The sequence below is a fragment of the Hypomesus nipponensis genome, chromosome 27 (genome assembly GCF_054491055.1).
Source record: "Hypomesus nipponensis isolate SF chromosome 27, ASM5449105v1, whole genome shotgun sequence".
Taxonomy (NCBI): Eukaryota; Metazoa; Chordata; class Actinopteri; order Osmeriformes; family Osmeridae; genus Hypomesus; species Hypomesus nipponensis.
Genome location: NC_140387.1, coordinates 14,176,006 through 14,201,119, shown reverse-complemented (window position 1 = coordinate 14,201,119; position 25,114 = coordinate 14,176,006). Strand labels below are relative to the sequence as shown.

At 45.0% G+C, this 25,114-nt stretch overlaps 1 protein-coding gene across 1 annotated transcript; it reads left to right on the top strand.

Moving 5' to 3' along the window:
- rasgrf2a (Ras protein-specific guanine nucleotide-releasing factor 2a) lies at window positions 1-24,945 on the top strand. Its single transcript, XM_084693611.1, has 28 exons — window positions 1-279; window positions 8,516-8,622; window positions 9,410-9,557; window positions 9,666-9,755; window positions 9,971-10,224; window positions 10,337-10,416; window positions 10,577-10,770; window positions 10,953-11,062; window positions 11,179-11,297; window positions 11,421-11,584; window positions 11,747-11,813; window positions 11,951-12,087; window positions 12,232-12,314; window positions 12,503-12,751; window positions 13,131-13,223; window positions 13,449-13,957; window positions 14,906-15,031; window positions 15,193-15,282; window positions 15,679-15,785; window positions 17,751-17,863; window positions 18,021-18,081; window positions 18,544-18,647; window positions 18,915-18,999; window positions 19,231-19,428; window positions 22,569-22,648; window positions 22,760-22,877; window positions 23,065-23,133; window positions 23,305-24,945. Exons 1-28 carry the CDS (start codon window positions 1-3, stop codon window positions 23,398-23,400), a joined length of 3,930 nt encoding a protein of 1,309 aa, XP_084549737.1. The 3' UTR covers window positions 23,401-24,945.
- The last annotated feature ends 169 nt before the right edge of the window (window positions 24,946-25,114 follow it).

The following is a 25,114-nucleotide window of genomic DNA, read 5'->3' as shown; positions in this document are numbered from 1 at the left end:
ATGCAGAAGAGCGTGCGGTACAATGAGGGGCACGCTCTGTATCTGTCCGTGGTCGCGCGTAAAGAAGGCACAAAGCGTGGCTCCTTGAGCAAGAAGACGACGGAGAACAGTCGGTGGAACGAAAAATACTTCGCTCTTTATCAGAATGTTCTCTTCTACTTTGAAAACGATCAAAGCGCGCGGCCGTCAGGAATATACCTCCTCGAGGGGTGCACGTGTGAAAGGATCCCTGCGCCGAAAGTATCATCAGTCGGGAAGGAGTCGTCGGATAAGCAGCAGGTAAATTGAAGTTCAAGAAATTAAAGGGTTTGGATAGGTTACGTGAAAAGTATTTGACACATTTTGGCACGGTACCCCGTTATCTTGTGTTAAAGCGATTACTCACACAGAAAGGGGATTATTACGCACAGAAAGTGCAATTTTGGGTGGAAGGCCGTGGGTACTTTAAGCGGCCGGTGCATAATACCATCTTCTTTACTCTATCGGGGGAATATTGTATTATATTCATCTACAAAAGTGAAAGTGATATTATCTTAAATTAGATTTGAGTGGCTCCTCAGACATATTGTTGACACTTGTGGCAGTGAACCTTGACAGGAAGGCTGGCAGGCCAGTCATTTCCACAAATAAGATACAGTGTTACTTATGCATCAACCCTGCAAATCGAGTGGAACTTGAACCAACGCTAATTTTCCATCTCATGACAACTTACAGCTAAAAGTTATTTTTACATTTATTATGGCCTTGATCAGCGCCCCCCCCCTTAAAAAAGGTATTTGAATACTAGCAGTGTTGGGTTGAAAGCAATTTTATGTAATATACCAGTAGTGTGGTTCAAAATTGTTTTCTTCCTCTCTACTTCATTGTGTAAAACTAACCTACCCCAGGATTGACTAAGGCAGCATTCAACTGTGGTGTCTGAAATCACAGTGGATCTGGGTACCAGGGGGATCCGTTTAGCCCCCCCCCCCCCTTTCTTATACAGATTTTTGACAGTTTTTTCTAATATAAAACTACAGAGAAAAATCACACTCTTTCTGATTGAACCTACGGATTGTCTGAATCAATGGATATCCACGGCCCCAAATGGGACCCTCAAAAAATAGCGGCAAGCTACACCAAACCCAACACGCCACTCCCCTTGGGGCTAAGCCCCCCCTTTCTTTGAAGCCTAGAAATGCCCATGGTACCAACTAGTGCTGAAACAGTTCAATGTTTTGGAGTTTGGGTTGCTTTAAGGCCCTATTTCTGTAGACATGTCAATTGTCTGGGGTAGTATAGCACATGTATGTATGCACGTTTTTTGTTGTTGTTATAACGAAGTCGCCTCAACATGTTCAAGTTCAAGTTTGTTATTTTTCCTGCACATCAACTCTATGAGAGATTACCAGGGGTATGTGTTGCCACATTCGATCAGATTGTGAGGCTGTGATTGACCCCTGGCTTCATGTCTTCGTGTCCAATCAACACCCAGACCACAAGGGTATGAGGCTCCCACAGCCAATGGTGTTAACGTGACTGTGTCCCTACTAATTGTTGGGAGGGAGGGGGGGTTGTTTGTGACTCACACGCCAGGTTTCCTTGTTCTGCAAGGGCAATAAATAATCTTGAATCTTGAACAACATAGCATGGAGAATGGACGTAGTTGTTTTTGGTGTTGCACTACCACAACCAGCTGAAGAGATGTACCCTGCTGAATAGGTTGAATGTACGCAGTAGGCCTTTACTATATGGTGTTACCCTATTAAGTGTGCATGACAACCCCCACTACTCAAGTAAAGTCACTGCAAATCACCTCTTTTTTTTTCTGTTCTCTTTTTCTCCCACTTTCATTACTGTCTCCCGCCCTCGACACACTTTCTGTTTCTCCGTCTCATGCAGACACAGTCATAGACTCACACGCCTATGACAGAGGCCCAGTGCCATTGCCCATGCCGTCTGACAACATGATATTAGAGGCCCAGGGGCTTGTCTTTCTCGCTAGCTCCCCAGACGGCTGTATTTACCTTTGGCTGGGCTGCCGAAGTTCTTGTAGCCAGTCACGGAGTTATCAAGACAACAAAGTGATACGTGCTATAAAAGTGGAAGGTTTCAGTTGGAGGATTTGTAACCCGCACAGATGCCATGCTGCTAAGTCCTGAACTACTGCAAAGTGTAGCAATAAGTTGCCCCCTAGTATACTGCAGTGATGGTAACATGGTAACTTCACATGGAAGGTTCAGCTTATATGACTATGCAGTCGTGTGACAGTGGTACACTGTCAGTAGTCCAGGAAAAAAGAGGATTCATGTGCTTCAAACACACAGTTAAAAGGCAGATGGGAATTAACAAAACAAAACATCAGAGAACCTAAAAGCACTCAGGGACAATGGTTCTGAATTGATTGATCAGTGTTCTACTGATGTCCTCAAATAGCCTCTCTGCTCACAGAGCTTCTCCCAAAACCTATTCCTTATTGATGAACAATTGCAGATTGAAAATTGCAGGTTGAAATTCAGAAGACTTAACTACTTTTAATGAATATTAAAACTCCATCTATTTTTCATTGTGTTTGGCCGATACATGCATAATGATAAGCATGCTAAATAAAACAATCGCTCCTGAAGCAAAAAGCAGCAATCCGTTCTCATTTGCTGCTGTTTTCACTTCTTCAGCCAACGTTTAACCAGGGAGTTAGTCAAGAACCCTATCTCCTCAGAGGATCCAACTGTCACGTGATGCTTAACACAACTCCTCCTGATTTTTTGAGGTGGGGGCTGTGTTCATGTGTGCCGGGCCTCACCACCGGTGCTGATGACAACTGAGACATGTCGCCTCGTTCGGTCTGCGCTGCCTATTTGGGGGCCGACCGGCACAGAAGGTTCCGTGCGAAAGCTCTTGTGTGATCCTCAAGGGAGAAGAGATTGATCTGCATACAACTGCAATTTGGGATGCAGTGTTTCACATACAATTTTGCATTGTGGTGCACGTGTGTGTGTCCTCAAAAGGATCCCAAACTGTTGTCGAGAGCTTAACACAAATACAAATTATGAACCATTTGGTGTAGAAGGCAGAAGTGGGAAAGGGTTAACAGGAGAGAGGCGGCATGAGGACTCGAGGTGAGAATCAAGGGGGATCTTGCGCATGCTACTCCAGTAGATATGAGTGAAACACTGCTGTACCTAGGCATTGCCGTTTCTTAGATAACCTACTTTTGGTTGGTCTCTGATAAAGAAAAGTTATTTATGCTAATGCACCTGCCTGCTATAGGCTACTTAACCGTGTGGCAGGAACACCGATTGATCTGTTTCCATGGAGACGGTGGGGTTGTTGGCTGAAGTGGTGCAGTTTTAAAACACACACAGCAGCCCTTGTCAAGAAATGTTATGCAAGGCAGTCCACAAGTTCAGTCAGAAGAGAGGGAGAGACAGAGAGAGGGACAGAGAGAGAGAGAGAGAGAGAGAGAGAGAGGGAGGGAGGGAGGGAGGGAGAGAGAGAGAGAGAGAGAGAGAGAGAGAGAGAGAGAGAGAGAGAGAGAGAGAGAGAGAGAGAGAGAGAGAGAGAGAAAGAAAGAAAGAAAGAAAGAAAGAAAGAAAGAAAGAAAGAAAGAAAGAAAGAAAGAAGAAAAAGAGGAAGATGACAGTGGGAGTGAGAAGGTAGGCGCATAAAGGCTCAGGGGCGGACTTGCCCATTAGGCAAGGTAGGCAACTGCTTGGGGCCCCCAGCTACCAGGGGGCCCCCAGATGCCAGGGGTGTCTACATAAAATTACTATATGATCCCTAATAACTATAATAATAATACAAATCGATTAAAAGTCATAACCTTCCGCAAAAGTATCAACAAAGATACCAACAGAGCGTTTATTCTATTTGTGTCAGCGGGCTTCCCCTCCCACCCGATACTACTATGGACTATTCCATGATTGCAGCAACTGCGCAACAAAGCACGTCATTTTAGTTGGTTAATGTGAGACAGTAGGAGAGGGAAGTGAATGCAAAAACCAATTTGCTAAATGTAACGAAACTCCCCTAGCAGAGCACAAAAGAGAAAGACAAAAAAGAAGAGTAAACAAGTAATTGCCAAACTGAAACTACAGAAGGAAAACGTAATTTTTCTCCACTGGTATCCAATGATGCGGAAGCTAGCAGTGCTGCTCAGTGAAGTTTGGCTAGCAACAGCAGCTAGGCTAGCTTGCTCGTAGCACAATTTACCGGGGTCAGCTTCTCCACGCAGGGCTCTAGACTGAGACCAGATTTGGCATTGTTACTGACAATGATCGCCTCCTGCAAACTTTTTTTGAATTAGCCATTTCCCCCTAAATAATTGTCAAGCTTATTTACGTTTTTGGGGGCATATTTTCAGTAAACAGATGGTACTGTACTCTTTGAATTGCGATTCCATCTGAAATACTGCAGGTGACAATGTTGTTACAATAGCTTGTTTCAAAGGAGGTTCTTAATGAATTTATGCAATATGAGTAAGCTAAATCCTTGAAAATATCACTGGAAGGGAAAAAGTTGACAAAGTCATAGAGGTTAGGAACATTTTCACCGGATTGCCCAATATCTTTATTTGATCCAACTTTTCAACTGAGGCTGCTATGGCTTATCAATATTATGTATATTAATAATTATTATATGGATTGAAAAGAGTAAGAATAGGAGTTAAGGGGGCCCCATGCCTGTCTTCGCCTGGGGCCCCCAAATCACTAAATCCACCACTGTAAAGGCTATTGCTGAGAGTGTGTGTATGTGTGTGTTTGTTTGTGTTGTGGTGGGGGGCAAGGGGAGAGGTGCTGACTCTAGCTATGAGAGCTGATGATGTGTACTCGTGGAGGCTGGGGACCTGATTGACAGTAGTAGATAGTGCGGTGAGGATGGAGGGGGATGTTTCTAAAGGTCGGGGGTGGCCTTTAAAAGCTACGGTGTCTGCTCCTGTGCACGTTTGGTTCATTGCACTTTTCAGAGCCACTGTGATGGCATCACAGAACACACTCGGTGCCTAGCAACAGGAGATCTCTCCAGCCTCGCAGCAATCCACAAGCTATTACAGACCACCTTCCAATCTTCTCTCATGTCTCTCCGTTTTTCTTCCTCTCACATGTTCACAAATATCTTCGGCCTTGGAGATGGAGAAGGCAAGGAAAGGACAGTGTGTGTGGTGTGTGTGTGTGTGGGGGGGGGGGGCAGTGGAACTGCACAGGGGGCTGTTTTAGAATTTGAAGTCGACAGAGCCAGCGAAAAAAGGAGACGGGCAGAGGAATGTGAGTGTATGTGAATCTTGTACGTAGGAAACAGAAAGGTAGAGAGCACGAGTGAAACAGGGAGAAAACCAATATCTGAGCTTTAAAGATGAACTCTGTCAGGAGATGGGTCAGTGCAAACAGGGACACGTAAATCATGCAAGGATATCAATGCTCGAAATTTCAAGGGCCTTTATCAGGAGATAGTCCAATTTCTTGAAGTGTGTGGGTGGGATGCTGTGTGTGTGTGTGGTGTCTATGTGTGTGCGTGTTTGTCTGACTGACTGTATAAGGTTGTCAGTGCTCTTAGATGCTTTTTTGCTTGTCTAAGAATAGCAGCCTTGACTGGTTCTTTTTGCCCCAGGACCCTGTCTGAATATCAAGTCTACAGAGCTGTCCCTTCCACAGTATTACTGACCTGAGCAACACTTTGAGTGTGCGTGTGTGTGTGGTGGGGCAGGGTGGGTGGTGTGTGTGTGTAGGGGGTGTAAGGGGGGTGTGTGTGTGTGCGTGTGGACGGGGGGTATGTGAGTGTGTGTGTGTGTGTGTGGAGGGGGGATGTGAGTGTGTGTGTGTTCATATACACTGTACAGGAAAAAATAAAAGACAATTACACTATTTCAAAAAGTGAAAATTGTAGAGAGAGTTAGAGTCTTAGCTCCGCCAGAGGGTCAGTCATCCAATTAGACTTTGGTGCCACTGTGAGAAGCACCAGCTCAGCTGGCAGTGAGCTGAATTTGTTGTTCTATCTTCAAACGCTGAGCAGAGGAACAGAGGGGGGAGCCTAATCAACCGTATATGTTGGCAACACTAATACTGAAATTCCTCTCAGATCCTTCGTCATAAGGCACCAATTATTTTTTAAGGGAGTCAAATGTCTAGATAGTGTTTGCTTGATGCTGTGTGTGACAGGAACACCTGTTGTGTTGTTTTGGGGGTCTCATTTTAACCTCGAGAATGCTGTTCAAGACTCATAGGATATAATTTTGTTTATATACCGGAGATATAAACCAGTGTGTTTTGGGTAAGCCAGGGCTGGAAGGTCTCTCTCTCTCTTTCTCGCTCTCTCTCACTCTCTCTCTCTCTCTGTCTCTCTCTGTCTTTCTGTCTTTCACTGTCTCTCTCTCTGTGTCTCTCTCTCTGTCTTTCTGTCTCTCTGTGTCTCTCTTCTGTCTTTCTGTCTCTCACTGTCTCTGTCTCTCTCTGTCTCTCTCTTTCTCTCTCTCTCTCTCTCTCTCTCTCTCTCTCTCTCTCTCTCTCTCTCTCTCTCTCTCCCTCCTTCTGTCTCTCTGTCTCTCTCTCTCATTGTTATCCCTCAGCTTAAAACAGGCCTGCGGCCGGGCAAGCCGCATTAGCAGCTACAAGGAACTCCACAGCCCTGATGGTTATGTAAGCTCCCCCTCCTCCCAGTCCTCCACACACACACACACACACACACACGCACACACACACACACACAGTCATGCACAAGCACACACACTTTTAAAGTACACATACATATCCACAAGCATGCACATTCACATCCACACAGAGAATGGATACGTTCTTGTACATGTATGTGGCATGCACAAACGGAGACACACAAAAAATGAAAACACGAACAAGCCTTTAAGCCTCTCTCTGGTCTTCGTCCTGCACACGCAAGCTAGTGTCTCTCAACCGCTTATCGTTGCTGCATCAGCGTCCTCACATAGACCTATCTCCCTGTGTTACCCTCAAAGGGAAAAGGTCCAGTATTACCAGTATAGTCAATTGTCAATTTATTCTCTACAAGCCGTATAGTAATTTTGATGTTGTTGCATGAATCAGGACAGATTGAGGGTTGAATAATTGTGCACACAGTCAGAAAAGGTGAAATTATGGGAGGGATTTGTCCAAAATCTAACTTATTCATTATCCTAATCTCTCTTCCTCTTGGTTTCAATTGTTGAATTGATGTTTTACTATGTCTTACTGGAGAACGGCAGGCTCTATTCATAAGTTAACCTGATTAAGATGTCAGTGAGTAAGATGTTGGTGACACACACAAATTACTGGAATTATAGTTAGTGCAGTGGCTATGATGCAGCTGGTGACAACAGTTATTCTCAGTGGCTTTGGTACCTACATTTCTCAGATCACAATAAACATTTTTTTTAAGTACTTCTTCAGATCACAATTGAAATAAAAGAGAATACTTATTCAACATCCACATCATCTAGTCTCCATATTATCTAGTCACTTGTGCACATTATAAAAGCAATTTCTAAGCATATGGATTTTTTACCTTTGTGCTGAAAAATTGTCTTGTATTTTCTGGATTGCATTCACATAAATTAGACACTGACAACTGCCCAAGGAGGCTAAATTCATAAGAACATTGTTTCTGTTGTAGGCACAACAATTTGGCAGGTGCTCAGGACCCAAGGACGTGAAATTGTTTGGGGTTCGCAATAAATAAATATAAACGCTTTTGTTGACATTTTATAAGCTGCTCTAAATCATGGAAACTGTGGCGTTCTTTCGAGACTCCCCACCCAAGGCCTACACAGTTTGACAGATCACAAAAATATTTTTTTCTGCACTAGTCGGGCTATATGAAGAAGCGATCCTAAACTCATAAATCACATTACTGTTGCACATCGTTCACAGACCCCATAAATACCATGGTCATTTCATGGCCCATAAGCTGTTTTCTCTCTGTTGCAGATTTTTGTCTAGGTCATCAAAAACCAAAAGAGTAATTTATGTGAAACAGTCCTCAGGGGCCATCCTGCACAGATGCAAAACATCCAGGAAAGTTATATATCCGTTCTCTCTTAAAGACAGTTACACTCCGTATTTAATGTGAAGGTTGAGCTGTAAATGCTTTTTACAAGCAATGTAACAGAGCACTTCACATATGCCCTTAGAACTGCCCTTAAACTAACCCCCTCAAAGAAGACCTGTGTGTGGACATCCTCCACATATGATGTGGTGTGGGGTGTGTCTGTTTGGAAGTGTCTGTGTTCCATTTGTACATTGAACCTTGATGAATGCTTCATTGATGTACAGTATATAAATATATTGTGTTTGTGTTCTCCATGCACACTGAAGCAGAACATGGAAGCCCCTTTATTACATCATTTAGAAGTGTTTGAGTTAAGTTGAAGGGGTCACTACAGCCTGGAATGTCATACTGGCGAGCGCACCTTCGGCAGTGGGATTGAGGCACATAGTGCAAGACACCCAGGTAGCTGTTGAGGTTTGTCGAGTCATTGAACGCTGTGGGTTGCCTGTAATCGTGATTGTAATTTCCGTTTCCCGTCTAGCAGCACTACTTCCTGGTCGTCTTTGGCCATGATGGACAGAAGCCGCTGGAGCTGCGGACGGAGGAGGAGTCTGACTGCACCGAGTGGGTGGAGTGTATCCAACAGGCAAGGTGAGCGCTTCAGTCAGTGGACTGTTCTTTCTCTCTCCATCACTCTCCATCCCCCTCGCTTTCCCTCGCTTTCCCTCTCTTTACCTCTCTTTCCATCCCCCACGCCTCTCCTAATGATCTTTTTAGTGCAGTTTCCCTCTCTTTCTCCCAGCCTCGCCTCTCCCTCTGTTTGCCCCGCTAGTTTTCTCTCTGTCGCCAAGCAAGGGTGGATTGGGAAATGGGATGAGAAGGTGGTGTGTGTTTGGGATTCTGGGCTGTTGTACATATGGTCTATCTTTCAGTGTGCTGCAGTCTAAGATGCAGTGTCCTCACTGTACCACCTCCCCCCCACCCACCACCGTTGTTACACATGTACACCATCTGTTTTTGGTATGTGTGTGTGGTGTTGGAAGGAGAGGGTGCGTGCATTTGTCTGCGTGCGTGCACTCTGCTTGGAGCGTTTCACATTTAGGTCACACTGGTGCTGTACAGCTACAGTGATTACATCACAACCCTGGTCTTGCCACTCAGAGCCTATTTGTATTTTTTTCCCTTTCTCCTGTCCTACACACTCCTCCTCTCGCGCTGCCCTCTCCCCTTTATTTCTCCCTCCTTTTATCTCTGTACTGTACTAATTTGCCATAGATCATTTACTTTGACCTAAAAAAAGCATCGCTTTGATGATGATCTCTGGTGTTTTCTATGGGTCACGGAGGCAGACTGTAACCTGGCGTTGTAATAACACTGTGTTCTTTTTGCTTCATGATTGATTTGAATGCCAGTATACACACCTTCTCCCCCCCCCCAGTTACTCTGACATCATCATTGAGCGTGAGGTGCTGATGCAGAAGTACATCCACCTGGTCCAGATCATGGAGACAGAAAAGGTAGCAGCCAATCAGCTACGCACCCAGCTTGAGGACCAAGACACAGAGATAGAGAGGCTGAAAGCGGAGGTACACTTGCAAACACTTACACTCACACACTTGTTTTCATGCTTTCAAAGGTCTTCCATCCCGTCAGTTCAATGTAGACTGTCAACACACTGACTACTATTTTCCCAGATTGTCGTGTTAAACAAGGCCAAGGAGAGGATGTTGCCTTTCCAGCTAAACCAGGAGGAAGAGGACCCAGATATTAAGAAGATCAAAAAGGTATTTGAATCTAATGGGGCACAGGCAGGACACAGGGTAATGTAGCTAGCCACAAACCAATCCCCAGGATGTTTTACAACAACCTACCTGTAACCGTCTATTGCCAATTCACGTCTCTCTATTGCCACCAGCTAAAGTCATGTATGTGTTAAGCTCTTACCTAATTTGTGTATCTATGTTTTGTGTGTGTGTGTGTGTGTCTTCTGAACCTGCAGGTCCAGAGCTTCATGCGTGGATGGCTGTGCCGGAGGAAGTGGAAGATCATTGTCCAGGACTACATCTCCTCGCCCCACGCCGAGAGCATGAGAAAGAGGAACCAGATCGTCTTTAACATGGTGGAGGCAGAGACGGAGTACGTCCACCAGCTGTCCATCCTGGTCAACTGCTTCCTGCGGCCACTACGTATGGCGGCCAGCTCAAAGAAACCCCCCATTAGCCATGATGACGTCAGCAGCATATTCCTCAACAGGTACAACATATACGCACACACACTCACACATACTCTGGGATGACAATTAAGTGGTTATTTTGAGGCTATTATTTCCATCAATCATTCCTGGTGCCTTATTGTCTTTCCCCAGTGAGACCATCATGTTTCTGCATGAGATCTTTCACCAGGGTCTCAAGGCACGGATAGCCAACTGGCCCACTCTTGTGTTAGGTAGGCAATTACATTTGGAATCTTTGTACCAAGATTGTGTAGGCTACCTTTTGTACCTAAACTACACTTTTATCCTTGTATCATGGTCAATTCAATGTATGTATAGTGTCCGGTCGGGGTGTCTCTGGCTGATAGGTGTCTCTGGCTGTTACGTTTTCAGCGGACCTCTTCGACATCCTGCTCCCTATGCTGAACATCTACCAGGAGTTTGTGAGAAACCACCAGTATAGCCTACAGGTGCTGGCCAACTGTAAGCAGAACCGGGACTTTGACAAGCTCCTGAAGCAGTATGAGGCCAATGCTGCCTGTGAGGGCCGCATGCTGGAGACTTTCCTTACCTACCCCATGTTCCAGGTGACGTACACATTTACACACACCAACATGTGCACATGCATTCTGTGTCACACACCCACAATGCAAACTCTGACTTCAGACCCTATTGAACATCTTAAAAAAATAATTGTGCTGTAAGTTTGGTTGGACTTTGAGTGTGTCAAATGTTTCTATTTGTGTGTGTGTGTTTATTTCCATTTCAGATCCCTCGCTATATCATCACCCTTCATGAGCTAATGGCACACACACCCCACGAGCACGTGGAGCGCAAGAGTCTGGAGTTTGCCAAATCTAAACTGGAGGAGTTATCAAAGTGAGTGTGTTTCCCAGGATTTGGGGTACAGTTAAGCATATTCATTGGTAACGAGGGATAAGCAAGAGGCAAAACAATGATGATGAAGATGATGACATGGGCTGTCATGTTGTCAGGATGATGCATGATGAGGTGAGCGACACAGAGAATATTCGCAAGAACCTGGCCATAGAGAGGATGATTGTAGAGGGCTGTGACATACTATTGGACACCAGCCAAACCTTCGTCAGACAAGGTCAACTGTTCTCCCACATACACACACTTATAGACAAACAGTCACACACACAGAGAAACAAATGCATTCAACAAACAACCAAGAAAATTCTCATATTGTCTGTCTGTCTCTCTGCTTCGGCAGGCTCTCTTATCCAGTTGCCATCTAGCAGTGAACGAGGCATGCTCAGTAAGGTGCGCCTAGGTTCCCTGTCACTCAGGAAGGAAGGGGAACGACAATGCTTCCTGTTTACCAAACACTTCCTCATTTGCACCCGCACCTCTGGGGGAAAGCTCCACCTGCTCAAGGTCAGTCATGCAGGACATGCAAACACATACAAACACACAGACACAGTGACATACACACTCACATTTGACAAACATCAAAGCGTTTTGATTACGAAACGAAGAGCTCAATAAAGCACATGGCATCGTTTCTAACCTCCGATGTTCAACGTCCACCCCCTGTAGCAGGGCGGTGCATTATCTCTGATAGAGTGCACTCTCATCGAGGAGCTGGACGCCAACGATGAGGACTGTGAGTATCAGTAGATACTTGAATATTTAAAGTGTCATGGTTAAGTTGGGATCTGGCTTGTAGTCTTTCTTTTACTGGACCTCAGGTAAACCAAACTGCAATTGAACCCTGTCTCTGGCATCTCCTGCTACCTGTAGACAATGCTGCTGGACAGGGCTTCAACCACCTGGAGTTCAAGATAGTAGTGGAGCCCCCTGATAGTCCCGCCTTCTCCGTTGTCCTATTGGCCCCCTCCCGGCAGGAAAAAGCTGCATGGACCAGTGACATCAGCCAGGTGGGCCTTTCCTTGGACTTTGTGAACTACATGAACCACTTGGTGAACCAAAATTAGAAAAGGAAACACGGTCAGCCTCTCACTCTGCACATCTCGTTTTCTCTGCCTACCTCTCTCGCTCTCTATCCCTACATCTCTCTGTAGTGTATTGACAATATTCGCTGCAATGGCCTGATGACAAGTGTGTTTGAGGAGAACTCCAAAGTCACTGTGCCACACATGATCAAGTAAGAGACAATATTGGGGGTGGAGAATGCCAAAGCACACGATTGCACACAGTTTACACCGATTCTCGGCAACTTTCACACCAATGATATCCATCATTGGGTCCCCAGACTTTTGATTTTCAATGAGCCAATCACGTATGGTCTTTACTCACCTGGTCCTCCCCATGTCTAACCTGCCACCTCTCCAGGTCGGATGCCAGGCTTCACAAAGACGACGTCGACATTTGCTTCAGCAAGACCCTCAACTCCTGCAAGGTCCCCCAGATACGCTACGCCAGCGTCGAGCGCCTTCTGGAGAGGCTGACTGACCTGCGCTTTCTGTCCATCGACTTCCTTAACACCTTCCTGCACACCTACCGGATCTTCACCACGGCCGCCAGGGTCATGGACAAGCTGGCCGACATCTACAAGAAGCCCTTCACCTCCATACCCGTTAGGTATGGGTGCTTCGCACATGCACACAGTCACAAAGGCAAATATTCCACACTCCTAACTACTACACAAACGCAAACACACAAGGTGCACATAAAATACCGTACATACATATTCCTTCACACATAGACATGCTTTCTACTTGTCTGAAACAACTTGTCAGTGTTCGATTTGTGGGCCCACTCATTTATCATTATTTCCATCCAAACTTTTTTTCTCCTTTCTCATGAAACAGACACATGCATGACTACAGTCTTTCGCTAATTCCACCTTCCATATATATATATATATTCTCCCTTCATCACAACCTCCTTTCTTCCCCAACCCTCATCGTCATCCTTCATTCATCTGCCTCCCCCATCCTCCTGTCCTCCTCACTCTCAGGGTTCAGTACCACTCATCCGACCGTCTTTCCATCACAGCCCTCTGTCCTGACTACAGCTTGAAGATCACACGGCTTGCCATGGATCAGTCCAAGTAACCACTCTCCCAAAGTCCACCTCTTCACCTCCCTCTGATATTTCTTAAGCATCTATACCCCTCATAAACCCACCCAAACCATTTTCCTAAATGAGATTTTATAGACACATTTTGTTGGATTTGTTTGGAAGTTGTTTGTACTTGTCTTTTAGTCTCGGGAATATTAAATCTCTCTTTTCTCTCTTTTCTCCATCCCTCACCTCCTTTTCTCCCTTCTTTCAGATCCTTGGAACTGTTCTTCGCCACCAACCAGGGAACGTGGGGGGGCGACCACCTCAACAACAAATCCCCTCGTCTGTGTCGCAAGTTCTCCTCTCCTCCTCCTCTCTCCATCCCCTCTCGCACCTCCTCACCCGTCCACTCCCGCAAACTCTCACTCAGCTCCCCAGTTGGCACTAAGGTGGGGGCCCTGGACCTATCAACCACCCCATCCTCCTCTGCCGCCAACTCCCCCACCTCCACTCACTGCCCCTCTATCTCTTCCCCGCCGCCAACCTCCACCAAGCCACCGTCTGGCTTGTCCTCCCCTCCTCCCACCACCACCCGCTCCCCCAGCCTCCCCCAGACCCAGGGGATGTCATCTCCACCCCCCACATCCACCAAAGCCCCCATGGACCTCAGCCGTGGTCCAAGCTCCCCAGAGCCCAGCCCTGCAAGCGGGGAGGACGGAGGGGGAGAACTTCCGCGTATTGACGCCTTCTGTGGGAAGCTGAGACGCAGCATTCGCAGGGGTAAAGCTGGTGCTCATGCGCACACACACACACACACACAGATACACACACACATATGATTCACACAGTCAACCACACAGCTGTGTGTACGCATGTGCAATCCCACCCATTCACTTGTATTTAAATAGCATATTTATGTTCATTTGGTTGATGTCCTATGTATAATTCAGACATCTGTCTGTATAGCGTCAGCAGCTATCAATTTTGTATTTTCAGTATAAATCAAATTAAATGTGGACAATATACTGTACAACATAATCATTTAGATAATTCTACAAGCAAAGTTGAAATGTGCCATCGAGTCCCCTCTATATACTGTCTTGTTGCTAAAGCAGACAGTGTTCCTGCATTTATTTATGAGTGTTAGAGTCCAGTGTGACAGAATAAGCTCACATTGGCCCGTCATCTGAACAAGACCAGTGAGACAGAGACATAATTGGGTCATTATTACCCTCTAGGAAAATAACCTCTCTCTCAGATCAGATGCTCTGCTTGACCCTTTAGGGCCACCGTCACCATCTGGCCAGTCTAACAGCCTGCACACTGGTAAACAGTGTTTGCCTTCTACATCAACATCTGGGAGACTAGAGGAGAGGACAGGCGAGGGGAAAGAAAGGGGAAAGGGAGATGAGAGGAGTACAGAGGAGAGGGATAGAGGAAAAGGGGAGATGAGTGGAGAGGAGAGAGATGGAGAGATAAATAGAGCTCTTCCATTTCCTAAGAGGGAAATTAGAGGGAAATTACGTCTTTCAAAATGTGGAGAGCTCTCACTCGGCTCTCACATCTATTGTGGCTTCCTATTGGCTAACACCAGGCACTTGGTGTCACACCAGGATTCAATCATTATAGGCTAGTGGCTATTCTACCATGATTATTCAACGTGCACTAGTTCACATTAGTTCCCTATCATTGGAATGTGGAACTAACTTTCTCTGTTGTTTCTATCAGCGGTTCTGGAGACTGTGTCTCTGGACAAGTTCATCCCTGAGACTCCACCCACCAGTGAACCAGGAGACATGTCTCCCTGTCGCTCGCCCTCCACGCCCAGACATCTCCGCTACCGACAGGCAGGAGGTGGGCATGACACACGTGCTCGCACAGAAGCACGTTCACACAAACACCACACCCCCTCACTCATTTACTTACTCACTCACTCTCACTCACCCAAGCATACTCACTCATAAACCACACCCAGTCAATCACTCACTAACCTACCTGTCTGTGTGCGTCTGCAGTGCAATCCGGGGAGAACCCACGCTGCACAATGTCACCGGCCTCAGCCTTCGCCATCGCCACAGCAGCAGCGGGCCACAGCAGCTCTCAGGGTAACCAACCCTAGTACATTTACATTACATTTAGTCATTTAGCAGACGCTCTTTTCCAAAGTGACTTCCAGTAAGTACAGGGACATTCCCCTGAAGTGCTTTGCCCAAGGACACAATGTCATTTTGCACGGCCGGGAATTGAACCAACAACCTTCTGATTACTAGCCTGATTCCCTAATCGCTCAGCTACCTGACTCCCTGATTACTAACCAGGAGTGACCCACTCGTCACCCAGTGCCAGTTCATACAGTAGAACTGTTTACATACAGGTTTACATCACTCCGTTACTGTAGCTAGTGTCCAAGTATAATGCAGGGGAATGGAGAGCAGTGTCATCAGTAGTGATCTTACAGAGAGGCGATGAATCATCCTCTTTCCCCTATATCTCTCCTCTAGGTTTCACCAACAATGAGAAGACCTGCGACAAAGAGTTCATCATTCGCAGGGCCGCAACTAACCGTGTCCTAAACGTGCTGCGTCATTGGGTCTCCAAGCACTCGCAGGTGTGTGTGTGCGCGTGTGTGTGTGTGCGCGCGTGTGTGTAAACCCAGACAGCCAGTATCCCTGCTGCATTCATGGGCTTATAGTGTTTGACACTCCCCCAGTATCCCTCTTCCTTCCTCTTAATCTACTTTTCTTCTCTGTCTGCCCCCCCACCCCCCTAGCCTGTCTCCTTCCCCCTTCCTCCTGTCAGACCTGCTCTGTGCTTGGCCTGTGTCTGCTCCCAGCTTTGATGTCTGCTGAAATGTCACCCAGCCAGGGGCTCCTGCCCGCTTCAACTCTTCTGTCAGAGCAAGTTTGTGTGTTTGGGACCAGGGGTCTCATTTATAAAACTGTGCGTAGGATTCTTACTAAAAGTGTACTACGCCCAAAAACCTAAAATGGCGTACGCACACTAAAATTCAGATTTATAAAACCGTGCCTACGCACACCTGTACGCAATGTTCCCTTTATAAATCACAGATTACCCACAAGTGTGCATACGTGAATCAGCATTGTACCCTGCCCTGAACACGCCCATTTTTAACCATATATAGTCAATGCAAAGCACCTCATGAATGCTAATTTAGTATCTCATCATGACCCTGGCATACGATTGTTCTTTACGGTGAATCATTGCGCATGACAACTCCTCAGACACTGTTAGCCTGTTTGTTGGTGGAGCCCGAAAACTCAGAAAATGTGGTGGCCGGTAGATCACCAATTTAAAAAAACTGTGCGAGTGGCGTTAACTGTGGCAGTGATACTGCGAGTCGAGATTCAATTTGAAAACAAAAGCGTTTTGTTATGAACAGTAATCTATTAAAGTCTGGACTGATAACGAGGACGTAGAGTGTAGCGATTGCGGGAGTTTAACGACTGTATTTCCAGTTTTTGACATATGAGGATATTTGCACAGTATTAAATCAATATATTTAGTTATACACTGTGTTCTGCAGTTATCTAAAGGTAGGATATGTGATGTTATCCTGTATTCCATGCAGTCGAGGAATCTCCCCCTCCTGAACTCCCGTAGTGGACAATCTGATGGTGAGGAAGCGCTGAATTTTTATTTAAAATTTGAGTTGGATTGTACAAGGTGTTTATGGAACAAGAACAAGCGCAACTCAGTACAAGCGCAAATAACACTGCTGTATGTAATCTTCATGATAATCATGAAATTGAATGAAAAAAACGTGTGTGAGGAAAACAAAATATATAAATATTACGAGTTATGTTCTTCCCACATTCAATTTCTGCAGTCTGACTACAGTACGGTCATCTGCGTCGCCAATTCCAACTGTTTTCAAAATGTGCGTAGGCCTACGGGAGGGTCAGAGTTTGCGTGGAGGACCGCACATTCTCCCGTCAAGTTTGTTTTTTATTAATCACAACCTTTGCGTGGAAAGTGGCATACGCACATTTTTAGTCCCGTTTTGTGCGCACGCAAGCTTTATAAATGAGACCCCTGATCTTTTTAGCTCCCTACATACGTTTGTGTGTGTACGTGTGTGTGTGGGTTATGTGTAGGGCAGCCAAGACATATCACAGACACGGACGTGCTATTTAGCAAAACACCTGCAGCACATACAGAACACAGAACATGCCTCGAGGTACCTCGCAAGGAGACAGTGTTCACAGCAGGATGGCATGTAACAATGTTGCTCAGTGCTTTTTGCTAATACCACAGATGGAAAACCTCTCCTTGTCTGCATAGCATAGTGAAAGTGTCCCTGTGGGAGGAAGTCTGGGTTCCTGAGGTTGGTGAAAGCCCTCCATCCCTGGCTGTTGTCCCCTGCTGGGTACTTTACTGTGTGCTGAAAGAGATTGGAGACAGAGAATCAGAGATGGTTGTGCTTTTTTACAGAGGTCAAAACCACAGATAACATTTTCCTTCATGTGCGTGTTTCTGTGTGTTTGGGTGTTGTGCGCATTTGGGTGGTGCACGTGTGTGTGGGTGATGTGTGTGTGCATGGCACCCTGTTCAGGACTTTGAGATGAATGGAGAGCTGAAGATGGGTGTGGTCGGTCTGCTGGAGGAGGTGCTACGAGATCCTGACCTGCTGCCACAGGAGAGGAAAGCCACTGGCAACATATTAAAGTACACAGACAAACATGGACACACACATGCAGAGACACAGACACGGACACACGTTTACACTCACACAAATACTCACAGGCACACACTCACACATGGATATCTGGATTTACATGGATTCTGTAAAAAAACATTTATTGGTATTTGTTTTTCTTCCCAGCGCTCTTTCTCAAGATGAACAAGATGATGCACAGCTAAAGATAGAGGACATTCTACAGATGGTTAGTATTCATGTCCTCACTTTCTAGTTTCAATGGCCGAGCCCCTCATAGAACTACTCTCTGAACCTTTAAGACATTCAATGACATACACTACTAGAAGGCTCAAGACTGACAGTGACATCATGTGTAAAAGGAGTTTCTCAACTCTGATATTATTTGTCTCCTGACGGACACAGAAAAGCTGTCCTCTGCTCCACTTCATCTTGGTAAGATGTTAGCCGTCTATGATGACGGACTCTCCCTAGACAGTAACACCAGTCTTACAAAGTTGCTCACTCTGTATTGTGGTACAGTCTCTACCCCACTCCTTTCTAGACAGAGTAGAATACTGAGTCAGTCCATGTTTTGGTCCTTGCATATCAGCTCTCAACAGCTATACCTATTTGTGTGGAGTATGTATCAACACTGAATTTTTGTGGTCACTGTGTGTGTGTGTACATGTGTGTGTGTGTGTGTTTGAAGGCGGAATGTCCTAAGGCAGAGTGTTTTGAGTCTCTGTCAGCCATGGAGCTGGCTGAACAGATCACCCTTCTGGACCACATCGTTTTCAGGAGTATCCCCTACGAGTGAGGACCAACTCCCTCCACCCCTCTCTCCCTTCTTTCACCCCTCACTCCCTAGAGCCATCTCTCCCTCCGTCAGTCACTCCCTTCCTCGATTCCTTTCTCCTTCTCTATATCCATCTCTCCATCCCTCCTTTAGGACATGTCCCCACAATCCGCTCATTTCCACGTCATTGTGTTGAGTGTTACAAGTCATTGGTAGCAAGTGCATGTGTTCCTAAGGCCACATAACATCCTGATTTGTGGCACTGTGTGCGCCCTGTCCACCAGGGAATTCTTGGGCCAGGGCTGGATGAAGGTGGATAAGACCGAGAGGACTCCCTACATTATGAAGACCAGCCAGCACTTCAATGATGTAAGCTCCACTTTCAGGAAATAGTTGTCTGAGTCAACATGCAAAAATTATCAACAAAACCTCATCCCAGAATGTTTTTTAACCTCTAAACCCTCTCACTGTCTCTCTCTCTCACACACTTTCTCTCTTTTCGCTCTCCCTTTCCTCATTCTCTCACTCTCTTTTCTCCCTCTATGTCTTTCTCCCTCCCGCTCTTTCTTTGTCTCCCTCTCTCCTCTTTCTCTGCTTTAGATGAGTAACCTTGTAGCATCTCAGATCATGACTCACACAGACGTTGGTTCCAGAGCCAGCTCCATAGAAAAGTGGCTGGCTGTGGCCGATATCTGCCGCTGCCTCAACAACTACAATGGAGTCCTGGAGATCACCTCTGCTCTCAACCGCAGCGCCATCTACAGGCTAAAGAAGACATGGGCCAAGGTCTGCAAACAGGTAGGGGACATATCCTTAAAGGAGTCATCGATTGCAAAACCGACCTTGTCAAAGTTGAATAACAACAGTTCAGTGGGTAAAATGGACATACAGTGAACCTCAAACTTATCTAAATCTCACAACTTGAAACTTTCTTCACAAATGTGGCATCACCTTTGTCACGCCCCAACATATACATACAAACCAGCCCTCTGGTGTTCTGGCCCAAGATCTCAGACTCTAGTTTAGCTGCGCGCTGCTCTGTGTACTTCGACGGAAATTACAAAGGAGAAAGTTTGGAAGTTTTTAAAGGATATTGAAAATGGACCATCGTAAATGCAGTGTTCCAGGCTGTACAGGGAATGCTGGCACTTTTCAGATACCCTCCTAAGGAACTAAACACTCGACTAGCTGTGATGTCAATGATAAGAACCCTGTGCAGTTCGAACCTCAATTACACATTTACTCAAACCATTTCACAGAGGACCGTTTTGAAAACCTGGGACTATATGAAGCAGGATTTGCTATGAAGCTGTTGCTAAAAAGAGGTGCTGATCTGACCTTATGACGTTCATCACAACCGCAAACTGTAGTATGACGTTGTCGCTAAGAATTGTTAGTAATGATAACGTATCCTGCCGACTGTGTTTCATTCAAATAAATAACCTGTGTTGTCATGTAAATCTACAATTCAAGATGCATGTTTGTCTAGATCTATTTTTCAGCAAGATAGCTAGAGCTAACTTAAGCTGAGTTGAATCACGATAGTTTGTTTGCCAAGCTGTAGTGCTAACGTTACCTACTTAAGTCGATCCCGTTTGCTTCAACAACAGAAGTGAAAACAACTAACGTTATCATTTCAAATGATATCTAGTCAATCTTTTGAAAACAGTGTTGTGTAGACACAATAATAGATTTATTTGTACGTTTTTATTTCAAGTCTCCACCTTCGATGTTTCAGTGAGTGCTGTTGGCGGTGTTGCATCTTGGCTCTGCAGCTTCGCTCGTTGTAAACCAACCAATCAGCGCGCAGCTCATCTATATATTCATGAGCATGCCATAAAATTAAGCAATAAGCCCCAAGAGGCCGTGGTTTACGCTGATTTTAGAACAGGTCAGGGGAGTTGTTCGAAAACCCCCTTACCTGTTCTAAAATCAGCGTAAACCACGGACTCGCGGGGTTTATTGCTTTTCTAAAACTGTTACTATTGTAGCCGACTGTTTGGGTTCATTTGAGATGGGGTCGTGTGGACAATAAACAAGGACACAAGCCCATCAATGCCTCGACCAAGACGGCACGGCACGTCTTCCTTTATTTTTTTCTCTCACTCTTCCAACCGTCAGAAACCACAACCCCCCCTGTCACAATAAAAGCCCACAAGAAAATACCTTACATACCTCCCCTCCTCCGAAAAGAAACGTCCCCGTTTCAAAAGGACAGACAGACAGACACGGCACAAAACCCAGGAACATAGGCAACACCATGCTGAGAACCTTCGACTTTAACCGAACCAGACCAAGGCCACCCCAATGCACACAAAGGACAACCCATGCTCCCCCAAATACACCAGAGATCACCGACACAACAAACAAAGGGCAGGAAGCCCACAGACAGAAAACACACAAACTCCCCCAAATATATCAGATTGACTGACACATGTATCAGAGAGCAAGTGGCCCACAAACAGAAAACACACATACTCCCCCAAATATACTAGACAGACTAATACATGTATCAGAGAGCAAGTGACCCACAAACAGAAAACACACATACTCCCCCAAATATACCAGATATGACTGACACATGTATCAGAGAGCAAGTGAGAAAAAAATGAAATGGACACAGTAAACACAAAGTCTGGTGAACGCAGGTGAGGCAGACGTCTTGTAGGCGAAGCAGATGCCTCAGCTGAAGAGGCAGGAACATGAGAGGCGCTCGGTCACCGACAGGGGCAGGTACACCAGACCCAGGGCCGACGCGTGGAGGATCGAGGCGTTCCCATGCGTCCTCGCACCACCGCAGGGCCTCCTCCAGCCTCTCATCGATCTCCGGGAAGAACCTGTACTGCAGCTGGCGGTGGCGCAGCATCTTGGCCCGGCGGAAGTGTTGGAGTTTAGCCCGCGTGGCGAAGGAGATGATGGAGCAGCGCTCGCCGATGCCCTCCGCGTGGGGCCGCCCATCTGGCCCTCCTCCACGTGCATCTGGCTCTCCTCCATTTGCACACCGTGTCGTTTCTCCTTATTTCCCCCATAACTCGAACTAAAACGAGACTACTCCATAGGCACAACGTGCGGAATCAACACTCTACCATAACTGTGGAAAAAAAAATAAACCAGAGCGGAGTTAGCAACAGCTAACGCCAACCGACTGCACCCGACAAGCCCATCGACGTAGCTAGCAGAGCCATGCCAGGCCCCAACTAGAAAAAAAATTAGATTAAATTCATCCCACCGCTGTCACCAATGTAGCAGACTGTTTGGGTTCATTTGAGATGGGGTCGTGTGGACAATAAACAAGGACACAAGCCCATCAATGCCTCGACCAAGACGGCACGGCACGTCTTCCTTTATTTTTTTCTCTCACTCTTCCAACCGTCAGAAACCACAACCCCCCCTGTCACAATAAAAGCCCACAAGAAAATACCTTACACTATAAATATTTGATATGGTTTCATCAATAAAAACAATTAGAAACGAAATAGTTTAATAATAAACCGTCATTCTTCCGCTACTACAAAGTATAGTTCCTACATAAATCGTTGCCATGCAACAGCCAGATGGACATCTTTGCCGTCTTTTTCAATTTGAAATATTCGATGCGCAGTAATATGGAATGTTTAAGAATGTTATGAGGACAACCTGTGAGGTTATGCTGGATTTTACAACGGCATGGAATGCGATATAGCCAATCACAATCAAGGATGGGAACAACCAGTTTTAGAATGAGGAAACCTAGCCTGTCATGCTAGGGCTATTTTACAGGATGCATCAGGGGCATAGAACAGCACTGGGGCCATTTTCTGCCCAACCAATGTTACATACTCTATTCTGTGAAATACACAAAAAAAAACTGTCAATGACCACTTTAAACTTATTTTACTTATGTTATGGTTTGTATTTATTCGCTTTTCTTCATCACAATTTGTGTGTGTCATTTTTAGACCAAGGCACTGATGGATAGGCTGCAAAAAACTGTGTCATCTGAAGGAAGATTCAAGAACCTAAGAGAAACTTTGAAGAAGTGAGAATATGACCCCTTACAAACTTAAATGAAGATAATCAGGCATTTTGTATCTGTAAATCTGTCTTGTAACATTGATTGGTAACAAGTGCTTATGGGTTGTGCGTGCAGTTGTAATCCTCCATGTGTGCCCTACCTGGGGATGTATCTGACAGACCTGGCCTTCATAGAGGAGGGAACACCCAACTTCACTGAGGAAGGACTGGTCAACTTCTCCAAGATGAGGATGGTAATAAAAATAAAGGAGGTTTAATGGCTTTTGAAGTTCCTATCGCACTGCACATCAGTTCTTAAAGTCATTTATCCATGTTAAGTTGATACCCATTTAGAGGTATGAATGTGCCCAAAGTGGCAATGGTAAAACAATAATAGTCTTTCTCTTTCTCACATATCTTTCATCTCTCACTCTTTTTCAGATTTCTCACATCATTAGAGAGATCCGTCAGTTCCAGCAGGCTCCCTACAGGATAGAGCACCAACCCAAGGTGAGATCTCTGCCCTAGACACCTGAGAGAAACAGCATGGTTACACTTTTTAAAGTACCATGACAGATACCCAGTCATGTAGCGCTCATCCGTTAATTACCTTTCATCACACTCTCCCTCTCTGACTCTATCTCCTTCCCTCTCCTGTTTTCTCTCATCACCCTTTTTCAGGTGACTCAGTTTCTACTGGACAAGACGCTGGTGATGGATGAGGATACTCTATATGAGCTCTCACTGAAAATAGAACCCCGCGTACCTCCTTGCTAAACACAAACACACACACATGAAATACCTATGCACGTACACAAGCATGTGCACACATATTAGCATGTGCACGCATGCACACACAAATACACACAAACATAATCAATGTTTTTACATGTTCCATGCTTATGTATCATTTGTAAGGCTCAAACCAGTCGAATGACGGAGCTTGAGAATCACCTGCTTTTGAGTGAAATAATCCATATTTGGGATGTAGGGCTTATTACAGAGCATTGCCAATTATCATGCTCAAAGATCTCAGGTGAAGATGTGCCTTTGTTGTTAATATTTAATGTACAATGAAAACCAGATCTAATGAACTGTATTCTTTCAGATTTTTTATTTAATTTCCTAATGATAATATTCAGTACATCACCGTTGGCCCCACAGTCATAAGATGACACTGGCCGAAGTTATTAGCTGTTTCTAAGCCTGGCAACCCGTCCTTCAACAGGCCAAACCTTAGCATCTTTGAACCTGCCAACTCACTATCATAGTTTTGTGTGGTTTTAGAGAATGCGTTATGGTTGTGACATCCAATTCAGGATGAGTCATCAGGTTACTAGGGGAGTTACAGTCTTCTCATTGTGGATGGTAACGGGCCAGCCTCTCTTATGGGATGACTCACATATTTCTGTCTTTGTAACATATACCTATATTTATTCAGATGCTGAGTTGGGTATTTTGGTTAGTTACTGGTATGGTATCAGTTATATTCTGATTAGCCCCTTATTCCTTTTGATGCTCATTGATTAGATAGGACTGGACTTTGGTCTGTAATTTTGCATGTTTATTTAGCTATTCATTTACTGTACTTGTCAAGCATTTTGTTGAAGATGTTTATTTATTCACAGTGTACATTGGTTGCTGTTATTTCTGTTTAGCATCGGTTAAGTATTACAAAGTCACAAAAACACAACTCACAGGATTTTGGGATAAATTCATTTGTCGGGTTACAAAGGAGCCCCAGCAAGTTCAGAAAATAACTTCCAGTTGGGTCAATAGCAGATTATGGCATTTAAACAAACATTTCCAGCTGGAATACTAAAACATCCTATTCAAAAGCCACACCTTACTGTAAAAAATGCTGTTGAAAAGTTAAAGAAATTAGAACACAATTGCCAATCTATTGTTTGTTTAAAACTGGACTTCTTTTTTTGTCTTCTGTCTAACTCATTGTTATTAATTCCTGTTTGATGTATGAATTTATTAATATTATTTGAAAGACTTCTTGTTTTACAGTATTAGTAAGAATTTGTGCATTGTTTTTTTTTGGGGGGGGGGTGTAACTTGTCCAAAATTTTTGATAATTAAACTAGGGCATGTTTTTTTCTTCCTCTTAATGTATTCTCATAATTTTATTTCATGTGATTGCATTGGCTGAGAACTGTAGCACACCTAGTTTGATTGCTTCCTTTTTGTACAGTCCTGAAATATCAGGAATTTGTTGACAATTAAATGCACTGACAGTATATATAACCCCTGCTTTTATACATTACAAATGTACTTGGTTATGATCCCAGTTGTTGTATTTTTTCATGCACTTCTATAGAGAATGTACAGATATTTACACTTCTGGCTTGTAAATAAATAAACGTTTTTAATGTCAGAATCTTCGTTTTTCCCCTTACTGAGAACTAACCAAGCATTAACTAACAGAGTTGTGGAAACCAAATAACATCTGCGTTGATCTCCTGTGAGTGTATGTGACCTTTTC

Excerpts from the sequence above, each read along its gene's own strand:
- rasgrf2a (XM_084693611.1), top strand. The coding sequence starts at position 1 with ATGCAGAAGAGCGTGCGGTACAATGAGGGGCACGCTCTGTATCTGTCC. Across the intron at positions 18,082-18,543 it reads TAGAGGACATTCTACAGATG|GCGGAATGTCCTAAGGCAGA; the intron begins GTTAGTATTCAT and ends GTGTGTTTGAAG. Across the intron at positions 23,134-23,304 it reads GGATAGAGCACCAACCCAAG|GTGACTCAGTTTCTACTGGA; the intron begins GTGAGATCTCTG and ends ACCCTTTTTCAG.